At 40.9% G+C, this 20,051-nt stretch overlaps 1 protein-coding gene across 2 annotated transcripts in view; it reads right to left on the reverse strand.

The window, feature by feature from the left end:
* Window positions 1-1,576: 1,576 nt before the first annotated feature.
* The window catches only part of MSRB3 (methionine sulfoxide reductase B3), an 83,113-nt gene continuing 64,638 nt past the window's right edge, over window positions 1,577-20,051 (reverse strand). For both annotated transcript variants that reach the window (XM_072146623.1, XM_072146624.1), the window contains 2 exons: window positions 4,466-4,563; window positions 1,577-3,340 (listed from right to left, as the gene is read on the reverse strand). In XM_072146623.1, the coding sequence (XP_072002724.1) occupies window positions 3,185-3,340; window positions 4,466-4,563 (254 nt within the window). In that variant the 3' untranslated portion in view covers window positions 1,577-3,184. The remainder of the gene's footprint in view (window positions 3,341-4,465; window positions 4,564-20,051) is intronic.

Below are 20,051 nucleotides of genomic sequence, written 5' to 3' on the forward strand. Positions count from 1 at the left end.
GTGGCTGCCTCCTCCCCGGCACTCCCCACATGCTGCTAGCAGAGAGCCAAATAATGTAAAATAAACTATTAGAAACTACTGAAAGGATTCAGAATGCTGTCAAAGGCTTTTTTTAAATTAGCATAGCATAGTCTATTAGAACCTGCCACCAGCTAAACATCACATTCCTGGTGACAGTGTCAGGATTTGGGATGCGTGGAACCTCTTTACCACCGCGGGAGTTGGTACTAGCCGACACCTTGGACCGGAGTCCCAATAACACGTGGTCTTCACCAGAGCCCGCCGCAAAGCCGGATGGTCTTGCTGCGGCAGGGTACCACCAGGTCGTTCCACAGGTGCGACTAACCAGCGATGGTAGAGGTACCTTAGCAGAAGACAGACTAGTGGTCAGGTCCAGGTACAGGGTCAGGGCAGGCGCCAGAGATGTAACGTCAAAGTTCAATCTGGGGTCAGCAACGGGAGGTCCAGTCAGATGGGAACGGGAACAGAGGCACACAGGACTCAGGAACGCAGGACACGGGAACTCAGGAGTAGGAACACATGGGAGCAGGAACGCAGGATACACGGAAACACACAGGAACGCTGAAGACACAGGAACGCAGGAGACACAGGAATGCAGGAATTTCGCTGGGGAGCTTTTTCTAAGGCTGTGAGGCACAAATATCTGGCAAGGGTCACAGGAAGGGGCAGGAATCTATCTGGGAAGGCGGCAGACCAGCGCCAATCACCGGCGCCAATCCGCGGGAGCCACAGAGACCACTGCTTGAGCCAGGAGTTCTGCTGTGTAGAGGCACAGGGGGCACACTGAGGTACACGGGTACCTCCTGGGTCGCAGGAGCTACCGTGACGGTACCCCCCCCCCTTCGGCCTCCCCCTCTTCTTAGACTGGAGGAACCTGTGAAGTAGAGTACGAACCAGGATGTTGTCCTCGGGCTCCCAGGATCTCTCCTCTCACCCGAACCCCTTCCAGTCAACGAGAAAGTACTGTCTCCCTCTAACCGACTTCATGTCCATGACCTCTTTGACTTTATAGACATTGGTGGAATCAGCCACAGGAGTAGGAGGAGCTATTTGTCGGGAGAAACGATTCAAGATGATAAGTGTCAGCAGGGAGACGTGGAAAGAATTCGGGCTTATACAAGCATATATGCCACTGGATTAATGCTCTGTAACACCTCGAACGGTCACAGGAAACGTGGACCCAGTTTGTAACTGGGGATCTTCAACCAAACATACCTAGAGGAAAGCCACACTTTATCTCATGGATAGAAGATGGGAAGAGACCTGCGTTTCTTATAAGCCCAAGTTTTGGTGCAGGTGGACGCCCGAAGCAGAGACTTACGAGTCTGTTCCCAGATGGAATTAAGGTCTTCTACCAACTCTTCCACAGCAGGAACATCAGCAGACATGGCCTTTTAAATCTTTGCAATGGGAAGAGACATGCGTTTCTTATAAGCTCCGGGGGCACACGGAGGTACACAGGTGCCCCTGCAACCTGGGATATGGGTCGCAGGAGCACCTGTGAAGGACAGATTTTCTTTAACTTCTGTTTACATATATAAAAGGAAACAAAAAATTCTGGATGTTCAAAATTTATTTTTAAATTCTAAGAAAAATATAATTGCAATAGCGAACATAAACAGTTTATAATTAGTATTTGAACATTGAAGGACTATAAGAAATATAGAAAACGACAATTTTTAATTAGCTCCCCTCCCCCTCATGTTAACAGGCTTTCAGGCTGAATAGACTATAGATTAATATACAAATATTTCTAGATATAATAGGTAAAAAGAAGTTAGTGATTTCACACTGCATGACATTTGTAAATGTGTTACTTTTACTTGCTTTTGTGCAGGCACATAATGGTCTAGTGTACCCTTATGTTGATTCCGTTTCCTGGTGTCCACACTTCCATTGTCTCTAAATACAGCTTCACCTCATTAAGTCTTACAGAAATAAAGAGAGAAAAGCTGAACTTGTAACAATCCTGACCATCTTTGAATAAAGAGGATATCCGGCATTTTAAAAAATTACTGGCCTAAATCTTAGGATAGGTCAAAATCCATATAACCTCGGGTTCCTGAACATTTGCACACAGCTTGCAAGAGAAGGGAAATAAATACTTTTGAAAGGCAAAGAAGATGTAACTTTTCCTCAGTAAAATATACCTCATGTATTCACAACTAGTACTGAGTTATGTAAAAAAAAATATAATTACATAAAAGAATCTTTAAAGGGATTGTCCAGCTAATATTTAAAATAACTGTTGGTGTCACTTAGTGGGAGAAATAAAAACAAAACAAATCTTTCCTCTCCATGCTTTTCCATTTCCTCCCCCAGCTTTGCCTCCACTTTTCTTTACAGGCCCCTGGCTGCTTGTGTGTAGTGGTGGTTACTCACTGGTTACTCATGACAGATATGGGAAGTAGATGCTAAGGCTCTAAATGGAGGGGTAGGGAGAGGCAAGTTCATAGTTTTTTATTTAGCTCACTCTGTAACTGTACAACCTCTTTCATTTTATATCAAAATAGTGTGCGACTTTCTAAGTGTATTTTTGTAAACAACTCGTAGTACGATAATACTTCAATAACTGTAATGTGATCGATGTTAATAACCTGCAATGTCTGTTGAGAACTTCTCAATCTTGCTGCTTACATTTCAGTTTGGTAAACTCTATAGAAATAAATATTAACCTTGTCACATTTGAGCTTTCCTTCCTTCCTTCCACTGTTCCTTTGGTCTTCCATTGTCCTTTACATTTACTAACATACAATACTCCATAAAGTATCCATTATGTATTATGAAATTGTATAAATACAGCAAAACATTGTCATTCATCTAAGGAAAAAGAACTAAATAGAACATACACGGTAAATAATACAAGTATGTGTTTCATCATAAAGGAGCCCAGATAGCAATACTGATTTACTTTGGCCCTTTGTCATAGCATATGAACTCATAAAGGTTTTTTGTTGCAGTTTACTGACATATATATATAGCATTGACAGCACTGAAAATAAATTCTTTGGAAGAGTTAAGTATAAAACATGACTGCGTCTATACTGTATAGAAATAGTGAATGTATAGTGAATATCTTATTCTGGAAAAGACATCAGAAGGCGCGGAGTCCAGAGAATGGCTATTAAACGTTATGCTTTGATAAGAACGCTTTACTATGTTTTTACAATTCGGTCTTTCCTGGTAGCTTTGGTGAACGATTTTCTTCAGTCCCACCTGCCTCATCTGGTATGAAGGTCATTGATGCAGAATTTATACAGTATCTTTTACCAGTTGGACGAGGACCATCATCAAAGACATGACCAAGATGGGCACCACACTAAAATGAGAAAATGTTGAATAAGTTAATTATTGCTGAATCTATTACTTTAATAGATTAATGCATACAGTCATATAGTAAAATAATACTCCCTATAGTTATACAGTATGTCCTCCAATATATATCACAATAATAAATCAAAATGTGTACTTTCTTGCTCTATGGTTTTTCTATCTATAGATAGAAATGTATCCTATGGATCTGAGGGATAAAAATAATAATGAACAAAGCTTTTCAACACATAAACACATTAGGGGAAATTTATCATACGCTGGTGCTCTGTGCATAAAAAACAGGCTATCTGAAGTGCGAAGGTTTGGGACAAAAACGACCTGTGGCAGCCCACTCTGCTAGCTGCCGTGCCCCCTTCAACCACCAATGGTGTGGAGGTGGCATAGTTGCAGGAGTAATCACAAGTTTTTACAGGACGCAACAAATTGTGATTATTTCACTACTACTATGCCAGAAAACTGATGAAAAAGCACTGATACATCTACTTCATTATATATTACAACACAAAGTGATGAATTTGAGTTGATATTGTGCAATATTTACAAATCATATACGCAAACATAGTTCTCAAATAGCCCATGGACTGGTTTACTTAGAATCAAACATACACCTAAAGGACTTCTGTACAAATGTAAATGTTTGAAATGTGTGACTGAGTATAGGACAGCTGCAGAATTGGTCTACTAAATGAATAAAAGGTCACAAACATGACTACAAACAAGTGTCATACAAACATGACACAAACAACATATAAATGAAACTTTACAACTGGGAATTCAACGACAACATTAAAATAGTGGTAGTACTGATGCATCTCTTAAAGATATTGTACTGATTTTACCTTTGGGACATCAAACCATACTACAACTCTAGGGGGGTCATTTATCTTTAGTCAGGACATTTGTGTGTGTCTATTTTGCCTTTGCTGGCTTTTGGACTTATTTCATTTATCTTACAGTGTTGCATATGTTCCATATGTAAATTAATATCTGACAAGTGTAAAATGTCACGTTCCAAAACCTGGAATTATCACAGTTTCTATGTTATTGAGGCATGCCAAAGGAAATAACAATAACTTGCAAGGAGGAAATATTGTTATGTAAGATTACTAACCTGACTACAACTTGTTTCTACTCTGTGCATCCCAAATGAAAAATCATCGGTGACGCTTATTGCTTCTTTGTTGACAACATCGTAAAATGAAGGCCATCCTGTATACAAGTGATAAAAAAACAAAACAGTGAAACTACAATATAGAAATATAATAATATATAATCAGCATCTGTTTTCACGGTCACCTTTACATTTACAAAGCTTTGGAACTGGGTTAGGTGGTCAATGGTTGTATCCAAACTCATAAATAATACAGTTGTCAGAAATGGGGCACATAAAGGATAGCAGCCACTTTCCCACTTTTCCTAAAATATATAGATATCTTGAAGTAAAATAAAAATATTTACTGATCACAACATGATCCTGGTAGTGATAAGTCTACTTTGGAAAAAAAGAGAATTTTGTTTTTAGTTATGGTACAGGTACCTGCAAGATGCTGAAGGGGTGTGAGGTGTCAGTGTAATGTGCTAAGAAGATTGCATAATCCAGAAGGTGGGGTTCATCTGCTACTTGGGGCACATTTAGGGTATGTTTCCTATTATTCAGAAACACCCCTTCAGATCAACAAAGCTAATATCATTTCTGTCCCTGTATGATTTAATGTTGTAAGTGCCTTCCAATGGTGCCTACTTTCAGGCAAAACCTCTTTGTGATATGGATGTCGAGCTTAGGGAATTTTTACAACAAGCTGATTACAGCGATAATAATTCTTAAACCCTGCACCGAGTAAAATACATTATACTGAGATGGATGACTGATTACTCTCCTCTGTTCTCTCCCTGATCCTTGTGAATGAAAGATGACTTCCTAGGTTTAGGAAGTGTGAGTTGATATCATACTTTAGGCACTTGAATTCCCAGTGCCAGAATTAAAAATGCTTTCTCTGACAAACTTTTATTGCTAGGAGGTAAAGTTTGTGACACGTATTGTAACATACTCTTTATATTCTAGACATACAGCTGTTTGTGCATACAATGCCCTCTTTATCAGATATTTGTTACACAGTTGTGTTTGTTTTCTTAAACAACATTGGTTGGTAATATTCACATCTTATATCAAGAAGTTCATTTTATTCTTTAACTCCTTAAAGGACATCTGCCAACAGGATAAAGGATTGTAAACCAAGCACACCGACATCCTGGTGTATGCCCCTCTGGCAGCATCCACTTTACTTTTAGCTTGTTATGCCCTGGTATTTTTTTAAAGGTTTTTAAAATGATGCAAATGAGCCTTAGAGGCTCCAGGCACCATAGGTGTTAATGGAGCCTGGATGCCCTCTGCTTCATTTGCATAGTTTTAAAATCCTTTTTTTTGTAAAAACCAGGGCATAACAAGCTAAAAGAAAAAACGATCCTGCCAGAGGGGGCATACACCAGTATGTCAATATGTTTGGTTTACAATCCTTCATCCTGTGATTTTGAGATTGTTTTTTTCTGACTCCTCATGTCAGTGCTAAATTTCGGTTGATATGTTTTGCATTCATTATAAAAAATTGATAATTATGCAAAAGTTAAGAAAAATGTGCTTTGTTCAAAATGATCTCCTTTTCATATAGTTTCACCACCCAAATTAGTTACTATAAAATTAATGCCCTCCCCCCACTTAATTTACCCATTGTAGGCCACTTTCCTCCTTGCAGTAAAAAGTCTTTTTTCTACCTTTGTGTGTTGCATTACCGAACATCACAAAGTACTTTCACTCCACACACTTATGTAGGATAGTAGATTGGCTGAGGCATCAACACTCTAAGGGATGGGTATTAATAGGGCATCCTGACTTGCTAGTGTTCCTTCGACTCATTTAGATTCCACCGTCTTCCAATGGTCGAGAAGGGTTAACAAAATATATATCGAATGAAGCCCACTTATGGGAAACCTGTTTCCACTGGTCCATTTTTACATCCTCACCATGGTACCTCAACTCAACACAGGATGCCCCAGTGCAGTTGGACCTGTCATAAATGTCTGGACCTCTCCCCCGTTCTGCCCATTCTACTCCACCTCTCTTCTTCTTCTGCTCTTATTCAGCCTTCTCAATCCTTGTTCTAGACTGTTTGTATCCTTCCTTTAATGTAGGCCTGTTCTTGTGTTCTCCGTTTGTAAGATGTTTGGTTATTTCCCTAATAAAACCCCATATTTTTCAAACTAAAAAACACACTTTTTAGCAAGAAAAAAGCTTTCTAAAAAGTGCCTGCGTCTTGTAGTCTTAAGGTCAGGAGGATCCAGCACTTCCAGACCTCCCGGACCACTGAATTGGAGCTTGGGTGAGCACTTCACCCAATCTCCTAGAGAGCAGAGCCTCCGCACTGCTCTCTCCCTCTCCTAGACGTGTCACGACTGTAACACCTGGACCTGGAGTGAAGTCAGAAGCATGTGAGCAGCACGGTGGGTCAGTGGTTAATACTACTGCCTTGCAGTACTGGGGGTCCTGGATTCAAGCCCCATCCAGGTCAACATCTGCAAAGAGTTTGTATGTTTTCTCCGTGTTTCCATGGGTTTCCTCCCACACTCCAAAACATACTGGTAGGTTGATTAGATTGTGAGGCCAATTAGGACAGGAACTGATTTGGCAAACTTTGTACAGCACTACAGAATCTATTTGCGCTATATAAATAAAGGACTATTATTATTATTAAGCAATGCACCAGGCAGGTCCCCGATACTGTTGAGGAGAAGTTTAAAACTGGATTTGGATACAAAGATTTCACAAACTTTAAAATTCCAATGACCTCTGCGCAAGTGATCATATTGAAATGGAAGGAGTATCAGACCACTGCAAATCTACCAAGACCCGGCCATTTCTCTAAACTTTCATCTCAAACAAGGAGAAGACTGATCAGAGATGGAGCCAAGAAGCCCATGAACACTCTGGATGAACTGCAGAGATCTACAGCTGAGGTGGGAGAGAGAGTCTGTCCATAGGCCAGATCAGTCATACACAGCACAAATCTGGCCTTTATGGAAGAGTGGCAAGAAGAATTTCTCAAAGATATACATAAAAAGTCTTGTTTAAAGTTTGTGGAAGAAGGTGCTCTAGTCAGATGAAACCAAAATCAAACTTTTTGGCCACAATGCCAAACAATAGGGCACATTTACTTACACGTCCCTGGTGTGATCCCCGATCCGGAAAGTCTGACAGTAATGAACTCTGCCCGATTTCCTACATGTGTCGCTTCCCCGCTCAGGTCTGCCGGAGTTTACCATCTTCCTCCTGGTGTATGTAAGTGCATGTCTTGCAACACAAATTTAAAGTTAAATCCCGCGCTCAGTCTGAATCTTTTGGAATGTCCGGCGGCCCGGTCCGACTGTCGCATGAAAGTCGGTGCGATTGCAGCAAAATCCAATCACGTGTGACACAATCCCCTTCTAAATAGCTGTCACAGCGGCGCAAATCCTGAAAATTTTTAAAAGCCGACGAAAGTGCGATCTGCGGGACCTTTAGTAAATAAGCCCCAATATGTTTGGTGTAAAAGAAACAAAAGCTCCTCACCCTGAACACACCATTCCCACTGTCAAACATGGTGGTGGCAGCAGCATGCTTTGGACCTGCTTTTCTTCAGCAGTACCAGGGAAGATGCCTTATTGGACTCCTCACCCCAGAATGAGTGGAATTTCTGTTATATATTAAATATTAAGGCCAGTGCCACACAACCATGGCCAGATTTAATGAATTGACCACAGTACAGTGGATGAGACACCATGCTTAATAATGATATATCATGCAAGTTCCTTCTTCCATGCAAAACAGCAGTGCTGAACTGTGTTTGGTCCAAAATTCATAGAACCAACATGTTCAGGTGCTGTAGCCCTGATATAGGCCACATGCAAATGTTTGTTTTTTAATGTGGGCCGCAAACATGATTGACTTTCCAACCACCAATGTCAACATAAAATGACTGCCTGGGTCTCAAAGATGGCAGGCATAGGACCTGCTTTGAAATTTGTAGGAAGCACACAATAGCTAGCATACGGCCCTAAACAAAGACTGTGTGCATGAGGCCATACACTGACTTTTTCAAAGAAAAAAATAAATAACAAGCTGTTCATTTCCTCCTGCTTAATACAATAAACATAAAGCTGACAGATTAGATTTTTCAACATGAAGCCGTCACATAACATACTACATGCATCTAGAAAAAGGACTAATACTGTTGGAGTCTTAAATGACAGTGTCATAACATGAATTTAGTGTTGCTCATTCATCATTAGTGCTTATGAGTACAGGACCCTTTGCTTGGAATACAAAAAAGACAGTAGTAACGCAACTTGGAAAAAAATCTATACCAAACCATATTCAATCTACTGGATTAAAGGACCAACAATGCAAAACTATGTAAAACTACAGCCAAGCACATTGGCAGTAGAAAATTGAAATGATGTCTTGCAATTTTCAGTTCTAACCGGTATTTAACCTCATTTTAAACGTAAAGATGGTAAAAGGATAGCTAGTGGTATTCCTTTTGAATGACAAAATAGTCCTATGTAAGTGAAATTCTAGATTGCTTTCCTTACTTCAAGGGACTGATGAAAACCTGATGGGTAGAAGTCTGTAAACTAAAAACTAATGGAGAACTATAGAAGTAATTCATAGGATTAGTTACAAACAAATCCAATAGGAAGCACTCAGGAATCTAAAATCCAAATAGGCAGCAGCTTGTGAATATGTAATGAAAAGGTTAAAAAGTTTAAGAAATTTTCTGAATGAAATTACTCTGGCTAAAATGAAAGAGATCAATTTCCTTGAAAAACAGGAGTCAATCCATGACCTTTCTCCCCAGGTATTTTACACACAGTCATACAAAAACATCCATTTGCACAGCACAGTAACTGGTTCAAGAAGCCAGCAAAACTACAAAGACAAGGAACTCCAGTGAAGCAAATCCTTGGGGGACTAGAGGAATTCTATGACTCATGGCCTGAAAATCCCCAGTAACTCTCAAAAGACAAACGCCAATGTGAAGGTCCGCCACCATAACAAGATTGATATACACAGAAAGTGACCATAGGCACATAGAGTATTATGACTACATTTAGTAATAAGAGGGCACTATATCAAGTCATTCTCCTCTATGAAGCCTTGTATTTTTGCAATGCACATGTAGAAACTGTGAAAATGTATATGAGTAACCCCAAATTACAATAAATCCCAGTGCAACTATTAACTGTAAATATTAATTCCATAAAGAAATGAGACAGAAATTAACATGGGAGTCTGTTTACATATTTTACATGTATTAAAGTAACTCACTCACTGTCGGCATTTGCATAAACACTTGCTATTTTACACAAGGAGTTTTAAGCTTTTTTTAACATCTGGAAACTTAAGTCAGATTTCATAATAGGATGCAAAAAGGAAAGTAAGGAGCCTTGCACAGACAGCATCTGCTGGAAAGGTTATGCAAGGCAACTCAAGTGCAAGAACTGACCAGGATGTTTCACATCACATATGTAAATAAATATTTAACACTGTTTTATGACAACAGCTTTTCTTCCAAAACTGGATGTAAATAAACTGCCCTTATGTGCATGAGAGGTTGCTATAAATAAAGATTTGGACAGACATAACAATGGCTAATACTAACTCCACTTCAGATTACTTAAGTCGTGGTGATGTCATGACTTCCATGTGCAGAGCAGCAACGTCGGATATGTCAATTATGAAAGTATTTTAAGTGGTGGAAGCTGTGAATTATGATACTCTTTTTTATTCTTTTACTATTAATACATAACACATAGCATACATAATAGAGCCCAGATATACCAAGTATTCTCTGTGAACAATGGGCCATTTCAGTGCAGGCAGCCCGTAAACAGGGAGCAGAAAGTCTCCGGCCGGACCACAACACAACACAGTTTGGCGGGAGGGACCGTGCCCTATCAGCTGTGTAACATACAGCAAGCATACATGTCTCTTTTAGAATTGAGAACATGTGACAGGAAGTTAAGGGGTGTGGTTTGCTGGGAGCTAGGAGAAGAAATGATGGATGTCTGACTGCACATGTTATAATAAAAGAAGTTTCTGTTGGAATTCATCTCTGCCTGCTGCTATCACATGGAGACATTACAACTGGCGACGAGGATGGGATGGGTGTCCTGCTGCAGTGAGTACTGACTGCATTCTACATGTGCTCAATGCCAAGGTGTGTGAGATAAACACCTACAGACACAGATAGAAGATCTGCCTCCCTGACACTACAGCACAGCTACCTCCTGCACTACTCTACTGAGCAGAGCTAAGATGGCAGATGGCTATCAGCTACATGTGTTCCCCAAATTTGATACTACTGATACCAACAACCTAGCTCACAACTGGAGAAAATGGATAAGCAGATTTGAGAACTTTCTGGAAGCCATAGACATCAAAGATGATAAAAGGAAAAGAGCTTTACTGTTGCACCATGCAGGCTCAGAAGTGTATGACATATACTGCACACTACCTGCTGCAGACACTGACACCTACAGCAACTGCTGCAAAGCTCTGACAGATTACTTCAACCCTAAACAAAACATCAGATATGAGAGATACAAGTTTAGGATTGCCAAGCAGCTTCCAGAAGAATCCATGGATGCCTATGTGACAAGGTTAAGGGAATTAGCTCAAGGCTGTGCTTTTGCTGATAATGATGATGAAATTTTAACACAAGTAATTGTTTCTTGCACATCTTCTACAATAAGACGCAAAGCCCTGCAGCAAGACTACTCTCTACATGATTTTCTCAAAATGGCCCGTGCCATAGAAATAGCAGATCATCAGGCCACTACAATGGAAAAAGGCGACGTCTCCCAGATACATAACATAAAATTTAAAGCTACAGCAGACAACAGAACTCAGAAACAAAAGAAATGTTACAGATGTGGAAAAGACTTTCCTCACATAAATAAATGTCCAGCATTAGGGCAAACATGCAACAAATGTGGTAAAGGGAACCATTATGCATCTGTATGCAAATCAGCACTTGCCAAGCCCCCCTCCAAATCCAGCCAAACAGGCCAATGTACAAGTATTACACCAGGATGAAGAGGAGACATCCGCCACAACCAATGACTATGTCTTTATTACCTCTGCACCCAAACCACTGCAGTCTCCGAGTGTAATAATCACTGTTTTCAGTACTGATATTACATTTACAATTGATACTGGAGCATCTGTGAACATCATAGACAACAATACATATGAACAGATGAAGACAAAACCAGTGCTTAGGACTGTTAACACAAAAATCTTCCCATATGGATCTCAGATTCCCCTACCTACTGTGGGAACATTTGATGCTGAAATCAATTACAAAGACAAAATACAGAAAACAAGCTTCTACATCCTACAAGGCTCTGGAGGTTGTCTTCTTAGCTACCATACAGCTATGAATCTTGGTCTCATTCAGATCATTCACACAATAACTGATCCAGCTGACAAGGAAATTCAAACTATGCTTAATGAATTCTCTTCCCTATTTAGTGGATTGGGAAAATTGAAAGATTTTCAAGTGCACCTTCATGTGGATGAAAGTGTCCGTCCAGTTGCACAAGCTCATAGACGCATTCCTTTTCACCTAAGAAAAAAGGTGGAAGAAGAGCTTCAATCCTTAGAGGATCAGGATATTGTTGAAACAGTCACTGGTCCTACCCCATGGGTTTCTCCAATTGTGGTGGTTCCAAAACCAAAGGATTCTGACAAGGTAAGAATTTGTGTTGATATGCGCCTTCCAAATGTTGCTATTCAGAGAGAAAGACATATCTCTCCAACAATGAATGACATCATTCATCTACTAAATGGAGCAGCTATTTTTTCAAAACTAGACCTCAATAAAGGCTACCATCAGCTGGAACTGAGCCCAGAGTCAAGATATTTGACAACATTTTCAACACATTTGGGCCTAAGAAGGTACAAGCGCTTAACCTTTGGAGTCTGTGCTGCAGCAGAAATTTTCCAAGATGCCATTCGAGGTGTAATCCAGCACATTCCCAATGCTTTCAATTATAGTGATGACATAATGGTATTTGGAAAAACCCAGAAGGAACACAATCGTGCATTACATGCTGTTTTTGAGTGCTTATCAGCTCATGGACTCACATTAAACAAAGAGAAATGTGAATTTAACAAAACTTCTCTAGAGTTTTATGGTCATATTTTTTCTGCTGCGGGAATACAGCCCGATCCTAAAAAGGTAGAGGCAATAAAAATGGCCTCTGTTCCTGAGAATGTCAGTGAAGTTCGTTCCTTCCTTGGGATGTCCAGCTACTGTGCTAGATACATTCAAAATTTCTCAACAATTAGCGCGCCACTAAGAGACCTCACCAAACAAGGTTGTGAATTCAAGTGGTCTCCAGAATGTCAAACCTCGTTTGAGACTATTAAAAATGAACTGTGTTCAACTACAACAATGTGCTATTTTGATCCAGCTTTACGCACTGAACTGATTGTGGATGCGAGTCCAGTGGGACTGGGAGCTATTCTAGCACAATACAAACCCAACAGTTCAGATCCAAGTATAATTTCATATGCCAGTAAAGGGTTAACAAATACAGAAAGAAAATACTCTCAGCCTGAAAAAGAGAGTTTAGCTGTCGTCTGGGGATGTGAACATTTTCATCTGTTTCTGTATGGAGCTCCTTTTACCATTGTCACAGACCACCAGGCTCTCCTAACTATCTTTGGAAACCCAAGAGCCAAGATGCCAGCTAGAATTGAACGATGGGGTCTACGACTTCAAGGATATAATTACAAAATTATTCACAAACCTGGCAAATACAGCAATCCAGCCGACTACATTTCAAGGCATCCTACAGAAGTGGATCAAACTACTCAGTGGTCAACTGAAGAATATATCAATTTTGTTACTGCTCATACAATTCCTAAGGCCCTTTCAGCTGATCAGTTTGTGACAGCAACCGCACATGACAAGACACTCTGTGCCTTGATACACATTATTCAGAATGGCAAATGGCATGAGATTCAGAGAGCAAAATTTCCAGACCCTGAAATAAGTCTCAAGGAGCTCAAATCCTTCTCATGTGTGAGAGCAGAACTGTCAGTCACAGAGGCGCACCTTATTCTTAGAGGCACCAAACTGGTTGTTCCCAAAACATTGCGTCGCTCCGTAATACAGATTGCTCATGAAGGACACCTGGGAATAGTTGGCACAAAGAAACTTCTACGTGAAAAAGTGTGGTTCCCAAACATGGATCAGCTGGTAGAAGACATGATAAAGCATTGCTCCACATGTCAGCTGGTGACTCATTCATCAAAACCTGAGCCCTTACAAATGTCTCCTTTACCTACAGCTGTCTGGGAAGAAATTGCAGTTGATATCTATGGCCCACTGCCTAATGGGCAATACATTCTGGTAGCAATTGATGAATATTCAAGATACCCTGCAATTGCATTTATTTCTTCGACTTCAGCAAACAGTGTAATTCCAGAGTTGGACAACATTTTCTCAGCATATGGTATTCCCAGAGTAGTCAAAACAGATAATGGACCTCCATTTAATGGCCATACATTTGTACAGTTCTCTGAATATCTGGGGTTCACACACAGAAAGATAACACCGTGCTGGCCACAAGCAAATGGAATTGTGGAAAGATTCATGCGCACTTTAGGGAAGAGAGTTAAAGCCTCTTACTTGGAGCACATACCACTGAAACAGGCGCTCTACAGATTTCTACGCAACTATAGGAGTACACCTCATTCAACTACTAATGCTGCTCCTGCCCACCTACTATTCAACAGAACCCCTCGTATCCGTATTCCTGATGTTACCAGTCACGTCATTCCTGATGATTCTACTGTGAGACCCGCAGATTTTAACAACAAGCAGAAAATGCAACAGTATGCAGACAAGAGCCGTCATGCTCAGCCATCTTTTATAAAGAGGGGTGACAAAGTGGTTGTACGTCACAAACAGAATAACAAGACCTGTCCAACGTATGACCCAGCAGAATACCATGTAACAGCCAAGAAAGGAAGTATGGTCACAGCTGAGCGAGATGGACATTCTATTACCCGGAACGCCTCACACTTCAAAGTGTTACCAGAAAATAGATTACCTGACAATGGATTACCAGAAAATGATGCTGGTGAAGCCTCTCAGACCCACATAGAAGTTACTGAGAGTGACAGTTCTCAACAGGACATAGCCAGCTCTTCAGATAACAGTGTTCTTCAACAACCAAGACGCTATCCAGTGAGAGAAAGAAGAGCCCCATCTAGACTTATTGAGGAGGTGTAATTTGGGGTTTATATTCTGCTTATCTAGAAATGGACCATTAATGACTGTTAAATTGCAACATTCAAGATCCAGTTGTTTTTTCCGTTAGCAGTTTTAACTTATGTTGTTTCATTATTTTGATTATTATTCATTTAAAAAAAAGGGGGGTGATGTAACATACAGCAAGCATACATGTCTCTTTTAGAAATGAGAACATGTAACAGGAAGTTAAGGGGTGTGGTTTGCTGGGAGCTAGGAGAAGAAATGATGGATGTCTGACTGCACATGTTATAATAAAAGAAGTTTCTGTTGGAATTCATCTCTGCCTGCTGCTATCACATGGAGACATTACAAGCTGTATGAGAGCTGTAGGGAAGTCTCCCGTTAAACTGTATGGCCAGTCCACCCCTGTATACAATGTATATACTGCCTTGTTATATTTAAACAAATGGGTTATACTTAAAGTCAATTTTGTAGCTGTCATAATTGATGAAATACCACAATAAATAGATACTTACCTTGCTCCGCTTCCTACGGTAACTAGTGTTGGTCACATGAATGTATTTTATTTTAAATTCAAATGACAGACAAAAACTGTTTCTGAAGGAATCCTGGGAACTACCAGGGAATACCAGAAAGCTTCAAGTCTTAACAAAAAGTTATTTTAGCTACATAAATGTTCACCTAACAAGTGGGTAGGTGATAAATATTTATGTCTAAAATTCCCATTAAAGCCTGTAGTATTGTGAGAGTTTCTCTTGGGTACATGTAGTAATTAAGAACCAGTGCTGGATAAGTAAATCAATAAGGTCCATACGTTTTATACAAATTATCTCACTACAATGGGCACATTTACTTACCCGTCCCGTTGCGTCCGCCGATCCAGAATGTCCGCCGAGGATTCGGAGCTGCCCGATTCACGTACAGGGTGCGCCCGATTTCTTGAATGTGTCGCTTCCCAGCTTAGGTCCGCCGGAATTCACCATCTTCTTCCTGGTGTATGTGAGCTGATGCGCCACAATACGATCGCATGTGACACAAACCCCTGTGCGATTCAGCGCAGAACAGAAATAGTCGGGAAACCTGACGGAATCGTGGTCCGCGGACCCTTAGTAAATGTGCCCCAATATGTTTATACTTTTATGCTGAAAACTTTACAGTAGCTGACAGCTAACAAATGTCTTCTTGAATGGTTTTATTTATTTTCTCTGCCTGTTCATATTGACATGTTGAAGGTTGAATTCTTTAAATGTATGATGCCTGATCTGTAATGTGTATGGACAACTTCCTTTTCACACTTGTTGTAGCTAAATACATTCATTCTATACATATATAAATATATGTAGTATAAATAGAGCAAAAAGAACATATTCAGATGACTTGCCTTTGTAATATATCTTATATCAGAGACAAGTGGTTCTCTTCAGGCAAATATTTATAACATATCTTTAAATTTCTGGTCCCAAGGCTGGGCCTACACGTGTAACTAAAACAGGATGTGAAGTCATCTTCAGGTGGACGCTTGGTCCCTTTTTTAAAAATGTAGCCACGATTAAGGTTATTGTGACCTGAAATGCGTAGTCCCAGCCTTGGGTAGACATCAAATTTATTTTTACATCACTAGAGGTCATTACTAGAAAAATACAAATATTAAGAGAAAATAAGTAGAAGTAGACCACCAGTCTAGAAGAAATACTTGTCAACCTCTTTAGTTCCCAAATTATTTGCGTTAAACACAAATAACAATCCTTCCAGACACAACTTCCAATACATTCTGTAACCATACAATGTAGACAGCCTTTTCTCTTCCAGTCATAATGTCATAAGAATCAAAGAGCCAGAAATGGTAAATGAGATGAAGAGAACGTAAAGCCGAGTTATTTGAGTTGAATATATTTCCTGTCATTATCTGTTGCCTGTTTATTCAACAATGTACCTGCATCCCGTTTTAAGTTAAATTTGGGAATCCATTTTAAAAAGTCAATGTTTACATTATGAGGACATGAGAATGTGAGATATACTTCTGCTGTCATGAATGTTGTGAACAACTGCAGCTGCTACAGGAATGTGCCCTGGGCCAGGACATTTACCTTGCCCATGAAATTATCAACTATTTCAACCATTGTAATTATCTGTTCAGGTCTGAGATATTTTCCAGTAGATTAATATAGTCTTCTAAATATTTACTAGTCCAATCAGGATAATACATAATTTATTAACAATCAGGATACAATATTACATATAATAGTGATAATGGAGATGGACATGGTTTATAGTAAACATGTCACATCTTGCTGTATTACAGTAAAAATATAAGAAATACAGCTTTACATTCAACCCATTTAAATGAAACCTACCATCAGAAATGTACCTATTAAAGGGGTTATCCGGTTGTTAAAGATATACTTAGGGCTGGGCTGGGGAGGGCTATTTAAAAATAATAAACATCTACTTACCTCGTCCGGCGCCACGGTCCGTCTCCTCTGTGCGCCGGTTTAATTACAAGGGTGCACAGGAAGCTCCCATCCGACACCATCTCCCAGCGCTTACAATGCTGAGAGATAGGAACGGATGGGAGGAGCCTGCCACATGTGCGCGGCTTCTGTGCCCCTGTAAACAAACAGGGGCACGGATCAAAAGGACCGCGGCGCCGGACATCAGCGGCGCCGGAGGGGGTAAGTACACCTTTATTATTTTTAAATAGCCCGCTTCAGCCCGGCCCTCAGTAAATTTTAACACCCGGATAACCCTTTTAAGGTAGATCTGATAGTAGGTTCCCTTTAGTTTATTATATAAACTGTAGATTAGATTAAAATTTGTATAGAGTTGGAGAGGGATAGTTTAGGAACCTTCCATCAGATCACCCTTAATAGGTAGATTCATGACGGTAGGTTTTTCTTTAAGTAGCTTAAGTAGTCCACTCTTTCCCTTAGGTGTAATAGTGAAACACCAGAGTTAAAGGGATACTGGAACAAATTCCATTATTTTCTATGGGATCGTCTGTAGCATCCAGACCACAAGTTTTGATGTCAGGCCTATAGAATTTTATAGACACCATATATAAGATCAAGTTAAAGGGGTTGTTCGGCCACTGAAGTGAAAAATAAAATTTCCCCCTTAGTGTTGGGCCCCCACGGATAGGGTTACAAGAAACCACAAATAAACATGGAACTTGCAGCTCTTTTCGTCTCTATGATGCTGATGAACATAACTGAGTGACAATAGTTCCATAGAAAGGTAATAGAGCAGGATCAATCATGTCCAACCTGCTACTCCATTCATTTAGGGTATAAAGGATCCAAGCTCTTGTGAACTGTCGGAGTCCCACTACTAGGATCCTCACCAATCAGCATATTACACGGGGTGAAAAATTATTCCAGATGTGCTTGAAATGTGTTTCAAAGCACAATTCAGTCACATCGTGTGAACATTGCCTTATGTTCAAACAAGTACTCTTATTAAAGGATAATTATTCCTCCCCCATCTCCCCATCATACTATGGCCCGGTTCATCTCCTACTCATATTGTGCCCTCTCGTCTCCCCCTCTTATTGTGGTACTTCTCATCTCCCTCTCATATTGTGGCCCCTCATCTCCCTCTCATGTTGTGGTCTCTCATCTCCCCCTCATATCTTAGCCCATTATCTCTCCCTTATATGGTGACCATCATATGGTGGTCTCATCTTCCCTTTATATTGTATTCCCCTCTCATCTCCAATTCATATAGTGGACCCTCTCACCTCCCCTCATATTGTGGCCAATCTACCCTTATATTCTGACCCCTATTTCCCCCTCTTATTGTGGCCATATTGTATTCCCTCATCTCCCCTTCATATTGTGACCTCTCTCATCTCCCCTTCATATTGTGACCCTTAATCTCCCTCATATTGTGACTCTGATCTCCCCCTCTTATTGTGGCCCCCTCATCTCCCACTTATATTGTAGTCCCCTCTCATCTCCTCCTCTCATTTGTGCTCCCTCTCTCATCTCCCTGCTTATATTGTGGCCCCATAATCTCCCACCTCGTATTGGTGTCCCCCGTATCACCCCTAATATGATGGCCCCCTCATCTCCAACTTATAGTGCAGGCCCCCTTCATCCCCCTCTTACATGTGGCCACCCTCATTTCCCCTCATATTGTTGGCCCTCTTATCTCTTCTCTCAAATTGTGGCCCCTTTGATCTCCCCCCTCATTTGTGGCCATCTTTCCTCTTTACAGGCAATGAATCATGCTACACCCTGGCTTCACCCTACACCCTGCATGCGCCATAGGTATGGTTCTTGCACAATGAAGCCAGGGTGTACTACTCTGGCTTCATTGAATTGCTGTGCAGTTCGCGGGGAGACCAGAGGTATGTATAAAGGTTTATGGTGGAACTCATGTCAATTAGGGACACAACACCATAAAGACCTTTAGTTTAGTGTCCCAAATTGCTCGGGCTGATTCTCTTTAAGCCATGGCAATATAAACTTTGTCAGGATGCAGGATCTGTGGATCCTCTGGACCAACGTTGGAGGTGGAAACAGCCGACACATGGGACCGGAATCTAAGTGGCACCTGGTCTTCACCAGAGCCTGCCGCAAAGCGGGATGGTCTTGCTGCGGTGGGGTGCCCTCAGGTCGTTCCACAGGTGCGACTAGCCCGCGGTGGCAGCCAAGGTTGAGGTACCTTTGCAGCAGACAGTCTCATGGTAAGGTTCAGACCCAGGGTCAGGGCAGGCGGCAGAGATGCAAGGTCAAGTCCAATCCATATTATTATTATTATTAATCCGGGGTCAGCAACGGGAGGTCCAGGCAGAAGGGAACGGGAACACACGGGAGCATGGGAACAGGAACATACAGGAGCAAGGTAGAAGGAACGTAGGAACACGGGAACAGGAACACAGGAATACTCAGGGATATCACTGAGGAGCTTTCTTAATGGCGTAGGCACAAAGATCCAGCAGGGTGTGCAGGAAGAGGCAGGCATATACATTTTCTGAAAATGGCCAGCTGCAATTAAAGGCGCGCTGGCCCTTCAAATTTAGTGAAGCCGGCACGCAGGCACTGGGAGTCAGAAACGCAGGCGCACGGCGTAGGGAGTCGGAAAAGGAGCTGGGACAGGTGAGACATGCGGGAATGCCTCAACGGGGGCAGAGGGGCACGGGTGAGCTGTGACACACTTGACACACTTGCGACCCGTGACACGCTTGCTATAAAATGGTAAATTGTGGTTCTGGTCTATGCATCACAAATTTTTTTTTACATAAACGGTTATACAACTATCAGACCTTGTTCTTTCAAATAATAAAAAGTGTAACCAATCTATTTTACACCACAGGTCCTGACATTTCTGTAAGCTATAAAGCTGAGAACGTTGAATATATTTTTATAAAATTTG

The sequence above is a fragment of the Engystomops pustulosus genome, chromosome 4 (genome assembly GCF_040894005.1).
Source record: "Engystomops pustulosus chromosome 4, aEngPut4.maternal, whole genome shotgun sequence".
NCBI lineage: Eukaryota > Metazoa > Chordata > Amphibia > Anura > Leptodactylidae > Engystomops > Engystomops pustulosus.